Here is a 13,131-nt window from a genome sequence, read left to right on the forward strand (position 1 = left end):
CTCAATAAACCTTAAAGCAACATCTTATTCTGAAAGAAAAATAGCCATTAGTGTCACATAATTAACTCTATCTGAACTTTTCTATATTGCAATTGAGTTACAAAAGCTGAGAGAAGAAAATGTGCCAACTATTCTCAAAAAACAGAAATGCTCAATTAAAAAGATATGGAAATATATTCTTTGTCAGAGAGCTATATTTATTATAGAATCTGAAATATAATAATATATCAATCAAATAATTTTAGGGATCCTTTCTTCCCCAACACTTTTCTAATAGCAACTTGAACATCCTTATTTCTTAGACTGTATACCATGGGATTTAATAATGGAGTGACAATAGTGTATGTCACTGTTACCAACCTGTCCTTGTTGGACACATAGTTTGCTGTTGGTCTCAAGTAGATATAGGAAGCACAGCCGTAGTGAATAATGACAACAGTGAGATGAGACGCACAGGTGGAAAAGGCTTTCCGTCTGCCGTCAGCAGAGGGAATCTTCAAGATAGTCCTCAGAATGCAGATATAAGAAACACAAATGAATAAAAATGGGACCACGAGTACAAGAACACCACAGATGAATATGACAAATTCGTGAGCATCTGTATTTGTGCAAGCCAGACGAATAACTGGTGAGATGTCACAGAAGTAATGGTTGACTTTGTTGGCACTACAGAAAGGAAGGCTGAAAACTAAATATACTACTGTTAGTGAGGCCAGGAACCCACCAACCCCACAGAGGGCTCCCAACTTTCCACACACCTGCCAACTCATAAGGATAGGGTAATGTAGAGGGTGACAGATGGCAGCATAACGATCATAACCCATAACTCCCAATAGCAAGCAATTGGTAATAGCAAAACCAAGGAAGAAGAACATTTGGATGGCACAACAGTTGAAGGAGATTGTCCTGGCCACAGAAAAAAGATTGATGAGCATCTTGGGTAGGATGACGAAGGTATAGCAGGTCTCTGATGTTGAGAGAATGCCAAGGAAGAAGTACATTGGTGTGTGGAGGCTTTTGTCCAGGCGGATAACACTAACAATAGTGACATTGCCACTGAGAATGACGAAGTACAGAAAAAGGAAAACCACAAACAGAACAAGCTGAACGTCACCAAGACTTGAAAACCCCAGTAAAAGGAACTCGGTGACCATGGTGAGGTTTTCTGCCAAGACCTGAAAACAAAAGGGAAGTAAATGCCTTCAGGTACATAAATATACTAATCTAGGGTATGCAGGCTTATATTCCTTTCTTGAGATGTTGGAAAGATCTTGCCTTTTCTAGTTCCTAGCAGCCTCTGGTTCATTGTCCCCCTCTTCCTTCTTCAAACCCAGGAAAATTATATCTCTTTTACCAACTCTGATTCTGCCTTTCACTTTTAAGAACACTGTGTTTATGTGGTCAAGCCCAAATAATATAAACTAATCTCTCTAGCTAAAGGTCACAGGGTTAGCAAACTTAATTTTATCTCCAGCTTTAATTCTCCTTTTTCATGTAACCAAACTTATTTGCATGTTTCTGGGATTGATACGTGGACATCTTTGAAACTGCATAATTCTGCCTCCTACAAGTAGGAACACACCATACAAAATGCAAAAATGAAGCAAAGAAAATAAATCCTTTTTAATGGCATAAAACAACTAGGATCAAATTTAACAGAAAGAAGAGCAACATCTATGCACAGAAAACCATCAAACATGGCTGAGAAATATGAAAGATTCAAATAAATGAAAAGACAACCATGTTCATGCATTAGAAGATTCAACATTATTATAAGACAATTATGAGCACAGTGATCCATATATTCATCATAGACTAAAAAATTGGCAAAGCAATCACAAAGTAAATATGAAAAGGAACTAGAATAACCAAAATAATTGTGAAAATGAAGGGCAAAGATGGGAGATTTATACTTTCTGACTGCAAACTTTACCTTAATGATGGAGTAGTCAAGAAAGCATGGTACTGGCATATAGATAGACTATAGATAATGGTTAGAATTGAGAGTCTTGATATATACACTTCAAAGGGTACCATTGTGAAAATAAAGAGAACATCATACGGAAAAAATGCATTCACAAAGCATGTATCTGATAACAGATTTGCATCCAGAATATACATATAACTCTTATAATTAAAATAAGAGAAGGATGCAGTTTAAAAATGGGCAAACTATTTTCAATACACATTTCATCCAAGCGTATCAGTGGCTAAGAGGTATATAAAGATACACTCAGCATCACTTGCCGTTAGGAAAATGCAAATTAAAACCACAGTGTGATTACTGTTCATGTGCACTAAGATGACTGTAATGAAAGTGATAGACACGAAGAGGTGCTGGTAAGGAGACAGAGAGGCTGAAACCTTCACATTTTGCTGATGGAAGTATAATATTATGCAGTCACTTTTGAAAAGAGTTTCACAGTTTCTTCTAATGGTAAATATAAACTTAGCTAATGACATAGCAATTTTATTCTCAGGAATATAACAGAGGGAAGTGAATACTATCCACATAAATATTTTTAGTGAATGTTCTTAGTATTATTATTGATAATAGCCAAAAAGAGAAAACTATTCAATTTATTGCATCCCAATTTATGAATAAATAAATTTATGCACAAACAAAATCTGATATACCCATAAAACTGACTATTATTATATTCAGTAGTAAAACAAGAACTGTGGTGCATACCACAGCATAAATATGTTCAAAAATATTATGCTAAATGATAATAGTCAAGTACAAGAGACTACACATTGGAAATTCTATTTATATGAAATGTGTAGGAAAGGAAAATATTTATCAGCAGAAAGATTAGTTGTAACCTTGGGATAGGGACAGGATGAAATTTGGTTGCAAACAGGTAAGAGGTTATCTTTTGGGATGATGAAAATGTCCTAAAACTTTATTGTGGTGATGACCACACAACTCTATTAATTTGTACAAATAAAATGTGTGAGTGAATTTCATGGTATATTAAGCTAGTTCTAAAAGATTATTTTAAAGGAAATTGATATATTGGTGATTTATTTTTTTATATGTATATTATTTTAATTACTAAATGGAAACCTTTGGAAAATTAGGACCCATTTAATTTTTTTTATATGAGTCCTTGTCTGGGATGTTTCAGTATTTCTGAAACATATTACAGATCTTCAAAAAAGTTTTAAGTAATTTTAAGCATAAATTGTTTACATTTCTAGCAACTTAAGATTTACCATGATAGTAAATTACCATGCTCAATTCTATCTCCAAACCACAATTAATATAACAATAAATATACAGAAAAAAAAAAGTAAAGAAGACTATATACTTGCAATAGATGAGTGGGAGAGAGGTTCTACTGCATTCAATACAGAGGGATTGAGTTTGATTGTGAATTATGACTATTTAACATGTTCTCCCCTTTGAACAATCACGATACAGACTTTCATTCAAGAAAAATAAAAATATATTCTCCAGCTGATTCAAACCAATGATACCAAAAGACTCACTGTCTGTATTTATAAACATGATAACTATATTCTTAAGTAACCAGAATTGCTCCTACCACCTTTCATTTTCTTTTCCCTTACCCTTTACTTCCTTAATAAATAGAAAAAATATTGTACAAGTCCCCAACTAATACAATTTTCAAAAAATTATTGTGGCTATGTCAAGAAAAAAAATGCAAAAAAATTAAAAGATCAGGAAAAAGATATTATTTGATGGAAAATTTTGAAAAACTAAGTTAAAAACTAAAAGCAGTATATCAGAGATAGTAAATAACCAAAAATTTGACTGGATAAAATAAAATATATGTTGTCAATAAATTCAGAATCAGAAATAGTAGAAAACAAATGATAAATTAGAAATTACAAAAATCATTTCAAAATATTAATATTAATAAAATGTATTATAAACTGATGGAGAAAATAAACTTCTGGTGTAGAAAATGGATTTAATATATGATTTATGAAAAAGAAATAACATGTATCAAGTATATAAAAATTAGTTTCACATCATTTGTAATGCAAGTTAAACTGAAACATCATTTACACTCACCAAATTATCAGTAGTGATGTGGATTATATGATTAGTAAAAGTGTTAATGCTAATATGTTTAAAAATAAGCTTTAATTTTATGGAAAGAAGTTCATCAAAATGTATCAAGGCCCTTGATATATTAATTTATTTTTATTCAATAATTCTGTTTGAATCTATCAAAAATAGAATTTGATGTTTCTTCATCTGAAAAAATGGCAAATGTGAGAATTAAATGTATGTGTAAATAAGTATGTGGAGAGTATGTAGAAAGGGCTTAAAATATCATGTACTTCATAAGAAGCAAGCTACTAGTGATGTGATTTTCTTTGACTATGACATTTTTGTTGTTGCTGTTTGGGGGCTTTTTTGTTTATTTTTCTGGGATCTTTCCTCACCAGACAAATAAATTGTTCAAAGACAGTGATTTTGAAACTTTATGCCTATCCCATCTCTGAGGTTACAGAATCAAGTTAATGGTCAACCCCAGCAGTTTTAATATACCAACAGTATAGATGAGAGAAATGAATGAAAGTATACAATGTATGAGTGACCTTTCTTTAGAGCGAATCTTCTGTTTTAGGTTGTGTGTGTACATGTGCACCTGCATGATAAGTGGGAATTAAAACTTTACAGGGAAAACCATGAATATAGAATATACAATACAAGGGGCTGATAGCTTTGGTGGAAAACAAAGTTGTTTTATTTTTTTTTTACCTTTTCAGACCCCTTTCTTTCCATATCTGGTGTTTTTTATAGGCCTGATTTTTCTCTAGAGGCAGAAGAAAAATCTGAAGAGAATCAGTGTTTCTGAAAATGAAAAAAATATATACATATATCCATCATACTCTTTACTTTCAATATAATTTGCCTTTCCTCTCTCATAGTAGGACCCAATGAGGGAAATTTGGGGAAAAAAATCATTCAAGACAGGAACCTATAGATTTTTGCTTCCACTGCTTTTGACCTGAGAATACCAACTGGAACTGAATATCTTCAAGAGTTATTTGGGCAGCAAGAATATAGGGTCGTGAGTATGGGAAGCAAGGCATTACACATGGAGAGAAATCTTGGACAGAGTGGCAAGAAACAGGAGAATAAACAGGGAAAGTGAGTATTGAAACAGTTCAGCTGGGAAATGGTGAATGCAGAGAAATTAAATATTTTGCCAAGTACCTCTTATCCAAAACTTTATAATGATGTTTCCAATCCTTGGCAAAAATGGGGGGAAGGACTACTGATAAATTCGGTTCTCACTACATTTCAAATTTGTCTCTTCCATCTCCCAGATTTTATCCCAATATTTTTAATCATATGGACACTGAGCATGCAGTGAGCCATGCTGTATCACATCAATGCCTTTTTTAGATTTGGGCAGATCCTCTGCATTCTCAGGAAAAAGGAAAACACTTCTCTCAAGTTTCATTCCCATAGCACTTCTTTCAATTTAACAAATATTTCTTGAGTATACAGTACACAGTCACTCTATTAAATATTTGGAATACATCTGAATAAAAAGTGAATAAAAGTGAACAAAAAGATTCCAGCCCTTATTAAACATATATTCTCACATTTTAGGTAGTTGTAGATAGTGACCTCACTTGCTCAGGAAAAATCAAGTTCTTAGAAAGCAGACACCATGTTGCTGTTCATGTGACAAAGGTCATGTGCCTGACAACACATATTGACAATCATCTCTCTAACTCCATCAGCATCAGAGTTTCTAGAAAATATCAAAAATTCAAAGTGTATGTGACAGAATCAATGATTAAGCAAAATAAGATATGAATGAATCATCACCATGGATTTATATATATTTGTCAAGCAGCTGGTAAAAATATTAAATGAGCAAAGAAGTTGGAATAAAATTGATATCATGAAGAAAGCACTGGATGTGAAGTAAAACACAAATATTTTTCATATTTCAACATTTTCTTTGAGAAATAAATAAAGATCCCTAAATCTCTGAAACTTGAAATATTATTAGAATTAATGAACTTTAAGTATAGCCCAGAATTACACATAAGAAGCCCTAATTATTTCCTTCTTTCTGAAGTCCTATATGTCCTATAAACATTCTGCAATATTGCTAATGTTTTCTTTTCTCTCAATCTCAACATTATCTTGTCTACCCATTCAGCAACTTCCCCTATAACTACTCCCCAATCCTTATCTATCACTTATACAAAGACCATAGTTTTTAAAAAATCACTCCACATTTCTGAATTGAACATAAGATAAAAAGCACAAGGAGCTATTATCTAGGAACCAGGAGAGTTATATTCTGTATTCTATTTATGAAATAAGGAAGCCCAAGTCATAAACATGAAAGAACATAAACATGTTCTTCAAATGTGAGTCCTGGGCTTCATTGGAATGCAGTTGTCCTGTTTTCATCAAGGTCTTTAAGAAAACATCCAGATAATTTGCTGCAAACAACCATTCCCATATTCCCATACAGATCTTCCTCCTATTCTCTCAAAGTTGTTTAAACCAGTAACAAGACTCACCACCACACTCCCAAGAACAATATCCATTGTGCTCCAGCTGAATAGCCCTAACCCAGCTACAGCCTTGGTTAGTATTATTAACAGGCATTTTTCTGACTGTCAGCACTAGCATATATGCCTCATTTGATAACTTCACTACTCAGCACCCTAGGGAGTAATTACCACTTCACTCCTAAAACAGGTCCTTCCTTCCCTCAGTGGGGAACTGTGATCCACGGGGAAGATGGACCTTGAGGCTTTCTTGCCAAAACATGAACCATGCAATGGTCTAGGAGAATGTGTCAGTCTCTTATTTGAGACTCCTTAGTATGGAGGTTCATTAGAAATTTGGAGGCTGCTGGACATGTTAGCAGAAAAGACCTGAAACTCCCACTCACACACTTATTTTTCATCCTTTGGTTGGAAGGAAAAATTTCCTAAGCTTTCCCATCTTGCCTTCTTGCCTTTTCCTCAAAGATGAGGCATATTGTATTGAGTTGTATTATATATATACATATATATATATATATATATGATATTAATCCCTAGTCAGTTATTATAGCTCCTTTCAACCAACCCCTTTGCTTGAAAAAAAAAGCCATTTCCCTTTTCTTGTTCTTTGGATTTGCCTATGGCCCACCATAGTTTCCATATCCCAAATTGCAATTGCTCTGGCTATTTGTGTGTGTGTGATGAAGTTAGCATCTCAGTAAGTTAGTAAATGGTTTAAGGACAATACACTATGCATTTAATAGTAAATTCTGCATTAATTCAAAATATATTCAATTCTGAATATTCATTAGAGGGACTGATGATGAGGCTGAAGCTCCAATACTTGGGCCATCTGAGGCTGAGCTGACTCACTGGAAAAGACCCTGATTCTGAGAAAGATTGAAGGCAGGGGGTGGGGCAGGGAAGGGGATGACAAAGGATGAGATGATTGGATGGCATCACTGACTCAACTGGAATGAGTTTGAGCAAGCTCCAGGAGATAGTGAAGAACAAGGAAGCCTGACGTGCTGCAGTCCTTGGGACCCTGGAGAGTTGGACAAGACTGAGTGACTGAACAACAACAACAGAATACTGAAAATCTAGTAAACTATCCGACTGTGGAGAGGATAAGGGTTTCTACCCTTATATCATACCCTCAGGATAAACAGACACCAGAAAATATGCTTGGTGTAAATAGTCGCTGTCAAAAAAACATTTAGTGAATGATCCATATTTGGGGGCTTCCCTGATAGCTCAGTTGGTAAAGAATCCACCTGCAATGCAGGAGACCCTGGTTGGATTCCTGGGTTGGGAAGATCCCCTGAAGAAGGGAAAGTCTACCCACTCCAGTGTTCTGGACTGGAGAATACCATGGACTGTAGAGTCCAGTCAGTTCAGCTCAGTCTCTCAGTTGGGTCCAACTCTTTGTGACCCCATGGACTGCAGCACACCAGACTTCCCTGTCCATCACCAACTCCTGGAGCTTACTCAGATTCATGGCCACTGAGTCAGTGATGCCATCCAACCATCTATCCTCTGTTGTCCCCTTCTCCTACTGCCTTCAAACTTTCCCAGCAACAGGGTCTTTGCAAATGAGTCAGTTCTTCACATCAGGTGGCCAAAGTATTGGAATTTCAGCTCCAGTATCACATATTCTAATGAATATTCAGGACAGATTTCCTTTAGGATTGACAGGGTGGATCTCTTGCAGTCCAAGGGAGTCTCAAGAGTCTTCTTCAACACCACAGTTCAAAAACATCAATTCTTCGGCACTCAGCTTTCTTTATACTCCAACTCTCACGTCCATACATGACTACTGGAAAAACCATAGCTTTGACTAGACAGACTTCTGTTGGCAAAGTAATGTCTCCACTTTTAAATATGCTATCTAGATTGGTCATTGCTTTTCTTCCAAGGAGCAAGCACCTTTTAATTTCATGGCTGCAGCCACCATCTGCAGTGATTTGGAAGTCCAAAACAATAAAGTCTCTCACTGTTTCCATTGCTTACCCATCTATTTGCCAGGAAGTGATGGGACCAGATGCCATGATCTTAGTTTTTTGAATGTTGAGTTTTAAGCCAACTTTTTCAATCTCTTCTTTCATTATCATCAAGAGGCTCTTTAGTTCTTCTTCACTTTGTGCCTTAAGGATGGTGTCATCTGCATATCTAAGGTTATTGATATTTCTCCTGGCAATCTTGGCTCCAGCTTGTGCTTCATCCAGCCTGACATTTTGCATAATGTACTCTGCATAGAAGTTAAATAAGCGGGGTGACAATATACCTTGACGCACCCCTTTCCTGATTTGCAACCAGTCTGTTGTTCCATGTCCAGTTTTAACTTTTTCTTTCTTGACCTGTATACAGATTTCTCACGAGGCAGATAAGGTGGTCTGGTATTTCCATCTCTTGAAGAATTTTCCACAGTGTGTTGTGATCCACAAGTAAAAGGCTTTGGTGTAGTCAATAAAGCAGAATTAGATGTTTTTCTGGAACTCTCTTGTTTTTTTGATAATCCAGCAGATGTTGGCAATTTGATTTATGGTTCTTCTACCTTTTATAAATTCAACTTGAATGTCTGGAAGTTCACAGTTCATATACTGTTGAAGCCTGACTTGGAGAATTTTGAGCATTACTTTGCTAGCATGTGAGATAAGTGCAATTGTGAAGTAGTTTGAGCATTATTTGGCATTGCCTTTCTTTGGAATTGGAATGAAAAGTGATGTATTCCAGTCCTGTGGTCACTGCTGAGTTTACCAAATTTGCTGGCATATTGAGTGCAGCACTTTCACAACATCATCTTTCAGGATTTGAAATAGTTCAACTGGAATTCCATCACCTCCACTAGCTTTGTTTGTAGTGATGCGTCCTAAGGCCCAGTTGACTCCTTTCCAGGATGTCTGGCTCTAGATGAGTGATCACACCATTGCGATTATCTGGGTTATGAAGATCTTTTTCATTTAGTTCTTCTGTGTATTCTTGCCACCTCTTCTTAATATCTTCTGCTTCTGTTAGGTCCATACAATTTCTGTCCTTTATTGTGCCCATCTTTGCATGAAATAATCCCTTGGTATTTCTAATTTTCTTGAAGTGATCTCCAGTCTTTTCCATTCTATTGTTTTCCTCTATTTCTTTTCACTGATCACTGAGGAAGGCTTTCTTATCTCTCCTAGCTATTGTTTGGAGCTCTGCATTCAAATGGGTATATCTTTCCTTTTCTCCTTTGCCTTTCCTTTCTCTTATTTTCTCAGCTATTTGTAAGTCCTCCTCAGACAAACAATTTGATTTTTTTGCATTTCTTTTTCTTTGGGTTGATATTGGTCACCACCTCCTGTACAATGTCACAAATCTCTGTCCATAGTTCTTCAGGCACTCTGTCAGATCTAATACCTTGAATCTATTTCTCACTTCAATTGTATAATCATAGGGATTTGATTTAGGTCATACCTGAATGGTTTAGTGGTTTTCCTTACTTTCTTCAATTTAAGTCTGCATTTTGCAATAAGGAGTTCATGATCTGAGCCACAGTCAGCTCCTGGTCTTGTTTTTGTTGACTGTATAGAACTTCTCCATCTTCAGCTGCAAAGAATATAATCAATCTGATTTAGATGTTGGCCATCTGGTCATATCCATGTATAGAGTCTTCTCTTGTGTTGTTGGAAGAGGATGTTTGCTATGACCAGTGCATTCTCTTGGCAAAACTCTATTAGCCTTTGCTCTGCTTCATTTTGTACTCCAATACCAAATTTGGCTGTTACTCCAGGTATCTCTTGATTTCCTACTTTTGCATTCAGGTGACCTATAATGAAAAGGACATCTTTTTTGTGTTTTAGTTCTAGAAGTTCTTGTAGGTCTTCATAGAACCGTTCAGCTTCAGCTTCTTCAGCATTACTGGTTGGGGCATAGACTTGGATTATCATAATATTAAATGGTTTGTCTTGGAAATGAACAGAGATCATTCTGTCATTTTTGAGATTGCATCCAAGTAATGCATTTCAGAATCTTTTCTTGACTATGAGAGCTACTCCATTTCTTCTAAGGGATTCTTCCCCACAGTAGTAGATATAACGGTCATCTGAGTTAAATTCACCCATTCTAGTCCAGTTTAGTCCATTGATTCTTACAACGTCAGCGTTCACTCTTTCCATCTCCTGTTTGACCACTTCCAATTTACCTTGATTCATGGACCTAACATTCCAGGTTCCTATACAATATTGTTCTTTACAGCATCAAATTTTACTTCCATCATCAGTCACATCCACAGCTGGCTGTTGTTTTTCTTTGGTTCTGTCTCCTCATTCTTTCTGGAATTATTTCTCCACTGATCTTCAGTAGCAAATTGGGCCTCTACTGACCTGGGGAGTTCATCTCTCAGTGTCCTATATTTTTGCCTTTTCATATTTTTCATGGGGTTCTCAAGGCAAGAATACTGAAGTGGGTTGCCATTCCCTTCTCCAGTGGACCACTTTTTGTCAGAACTCTCCACAATGACCTGTCCGTCTTGGGTGGCCCTACACAGCATGGCTCATAGTTTCATCACCTTATACAAGGCTGTGGCCCATGTGATCAGTTTGATTAGTTTTCTGTAATTGTGGTTTTCATTTTGTCTGCTCTTTGATGGTTAAGGATAACAGATTTATGGAAGCTTCCTGATGGGAGAGACTGACAGGGGGGAAAACTGGGTCTTGTTCTGATGTGTGGGGCCAATGCTCTATAATCCAGTTTTCTGTTGACGGGAGGGCTGTGTTCCCTCCTTGTTTTTTGACTAGAAGCCAAACTATGGTGGAGCTAATGAAGATAATGGTGACCTCCTTCAAAAGGTCCCATGCATGCACTCCTGCACTCAGGGTCCCCGACCCTGCAGCATGACACCACTGACCCACGCCTCTGCCAGAGATGCCTGGGTACACATGGGCCTGTCTGAGTCAGTCCTTGCGGGGTCACTGCACCTTCCTCCTGCGTCCTGGTGCACAAGGTTCTGCTTGTGCCCTCAAAGTGTCTGTTTCCCCATCTTGTGTAAGCTCTGGCGGCTCTATGGTTGGTTAAAGGTGACCTCCTCCAAGAGACTTATGCCACACCCAGGTCTGCTGCACCCAGAGCCCCTGCAGATGCAACAGACCACTGCTGACCCGTACCTCCACAGGAGACACACAAATACTCAAAGGTAGGACTGGCTCAGTCTCTGTGGGGCCTCCTGGTTCACACAAGGGTTTGTTTGAGCCCTCCGAGCATCTCTGGCAGGTACAGGGTTTGATTCTGAACGTGATTTCGTGCCCCACCCCCATCTTGCTGGGGCTTCTCCTTTGCCCCTGTACATGGATTATCTTCTTTGGTGGAATCCAACATTCTACATCGACGGTTGTTCACCAGCAAGTTGCAATTTTGGAGTTCTCACAGGAGAAGATGAGTGCACTCCTTCTATTCTGCCATCTCACAAGCAACCCACTGTATAGTTCCTGGGGTCACAAAGAGTCGGATACAACTGGGTAACTTTCACCTAAGCATCTACATAGAAGGGAAACTCAATATTTGGACACCTCTGGGGGGGGGCGGGGAATTTCCACTGGAAATCAGGATAATATAAAAGCAGCTTTGATAAGAAGTTTAAGTCAATTGATTAATTGATAATTAATCAATTATCAATCAATGCATCCAGAAAAAGACTTAAAAGTTATATTCACTGTATTTTCTATAAGAAAGAACCTACATTTCAGAAGCAGAATGTAGACTATATGTTACCTCTTCTTGCCACCCTCTTACATATGGCAACCTTGCCTCCAGTATAGCCCTGGCTTCCCCCCTCATGTGGGCAGTAGCTATTAACCACTACTCCCCCAATGTAAGTCTTTGGACTTTTATCTACTATTCAATTAATTATGTGTTCAGTAGACCAAATCAGTGTAGCTATTTCAATCTCTTTTTCCATTTATATTAAGCACTAAAATATAACTTAGTATCCCCAGCTTCTTTCTATTTTTCTTCAAGGCTATATTGTTTACTTTGATCTGCATCCCTCCCACAGAAAGCTTCAGTTCTTTATGTCACAATTTTATACCACAGTTATAAAGTTCTATGCAATTTGAATATAAAATGTCAAATTTTCTTTTCATTCACTATACACAAAGGTGTTTTTCTTCTTAAATTTTATGGAAAAAATAGATTCCCTTAAAATTAATATATATATATATATATATATATATATATATATATATATATTATCTGTATTTCCCTGAAACCTCTAGAGTAATGCAGACTGTTGAGAAGGCTGTTCCTACCTAGAAAAGAGGAAAATAATTATTTTCATGTTTTATTCTATTTATGTAAACCTAGGCTTTTACTAATATGGCATTTTTATAAATTGTACAATAAGTTATTGACAAATTAGGTAGCTATTAAGAGATAATAAAGATTGGAAAGTGGTGATATCATCGCTTATACAGTATAAAATTCTAACTGAATAAAATCATAAGTAAGCACCACTTATAGTGTCATAATAATACCATTTCAAATGAACCTAAAACTCAGTTTGTGATACTTGTACAATGAACTAGCTGGGAACCAGGGTTTTTCTTTTTCCCCACAAAAATGATTGCATTCAAATTCTGTTTCTTATGGAATCAGTATGGG

At 36.6% G+C, this 13,131-nt stretch overlaps 1 protein-coding gene across 1 annotated transcript; it reads right to left on the reverse strand.

The window, feature by feature from the left end:
• Positions 1–227: 227 nt before the first annotated feature.
• LOC136161192 (olfactory receptor 10R2) lies at positions 228–6,561 on the reverse strand. Its single transcript, XM_065925810.1, has 2 exons — positions 6,535–6,561; positions 228–1,175 (listed from the first exon to the last, which is right to left on the reverse strand). The coding sequence occupies exons 1-2, from the start codon at positions 6,559–6,561 to the stop codon at positions 228–230; spliced, it is 975 nt and encodes a 324-aa protein (XP_065781882.1).
• Between the last annotated feature and the right edge of the window lie 6,570 nt (positions 6,562–13,131).

The sequence above is a fragment of the Muntiacus reevesi genome, chromosome 1, assembly GCF_963930625.1.
Source record: "Muntiacus reevesi chromosome 1, mMunRee1.1, whole genome shotgun sequence".
NCBI lineage: Eukaryota > Metazoa > Chordata > Mammalia > Artiodactyla > Cervidae > Muntiacus > Muntiacus reevesi.

Coding starts and splice junctions, on each gene's coding strand:
- LOC136161192 (XM_065925810.1), bottom strand. CDS start 6,561: ATGGATATTGTTCTTGGGAGTGTGGTG. Junction 1,176..6,534: donor TTGTTCTTGGGAGTGTGGTG/GTGAGTCTTGTT, acceptor TTTTGTTTTCAG/GTCTTGGCAGAAAACCTCAC.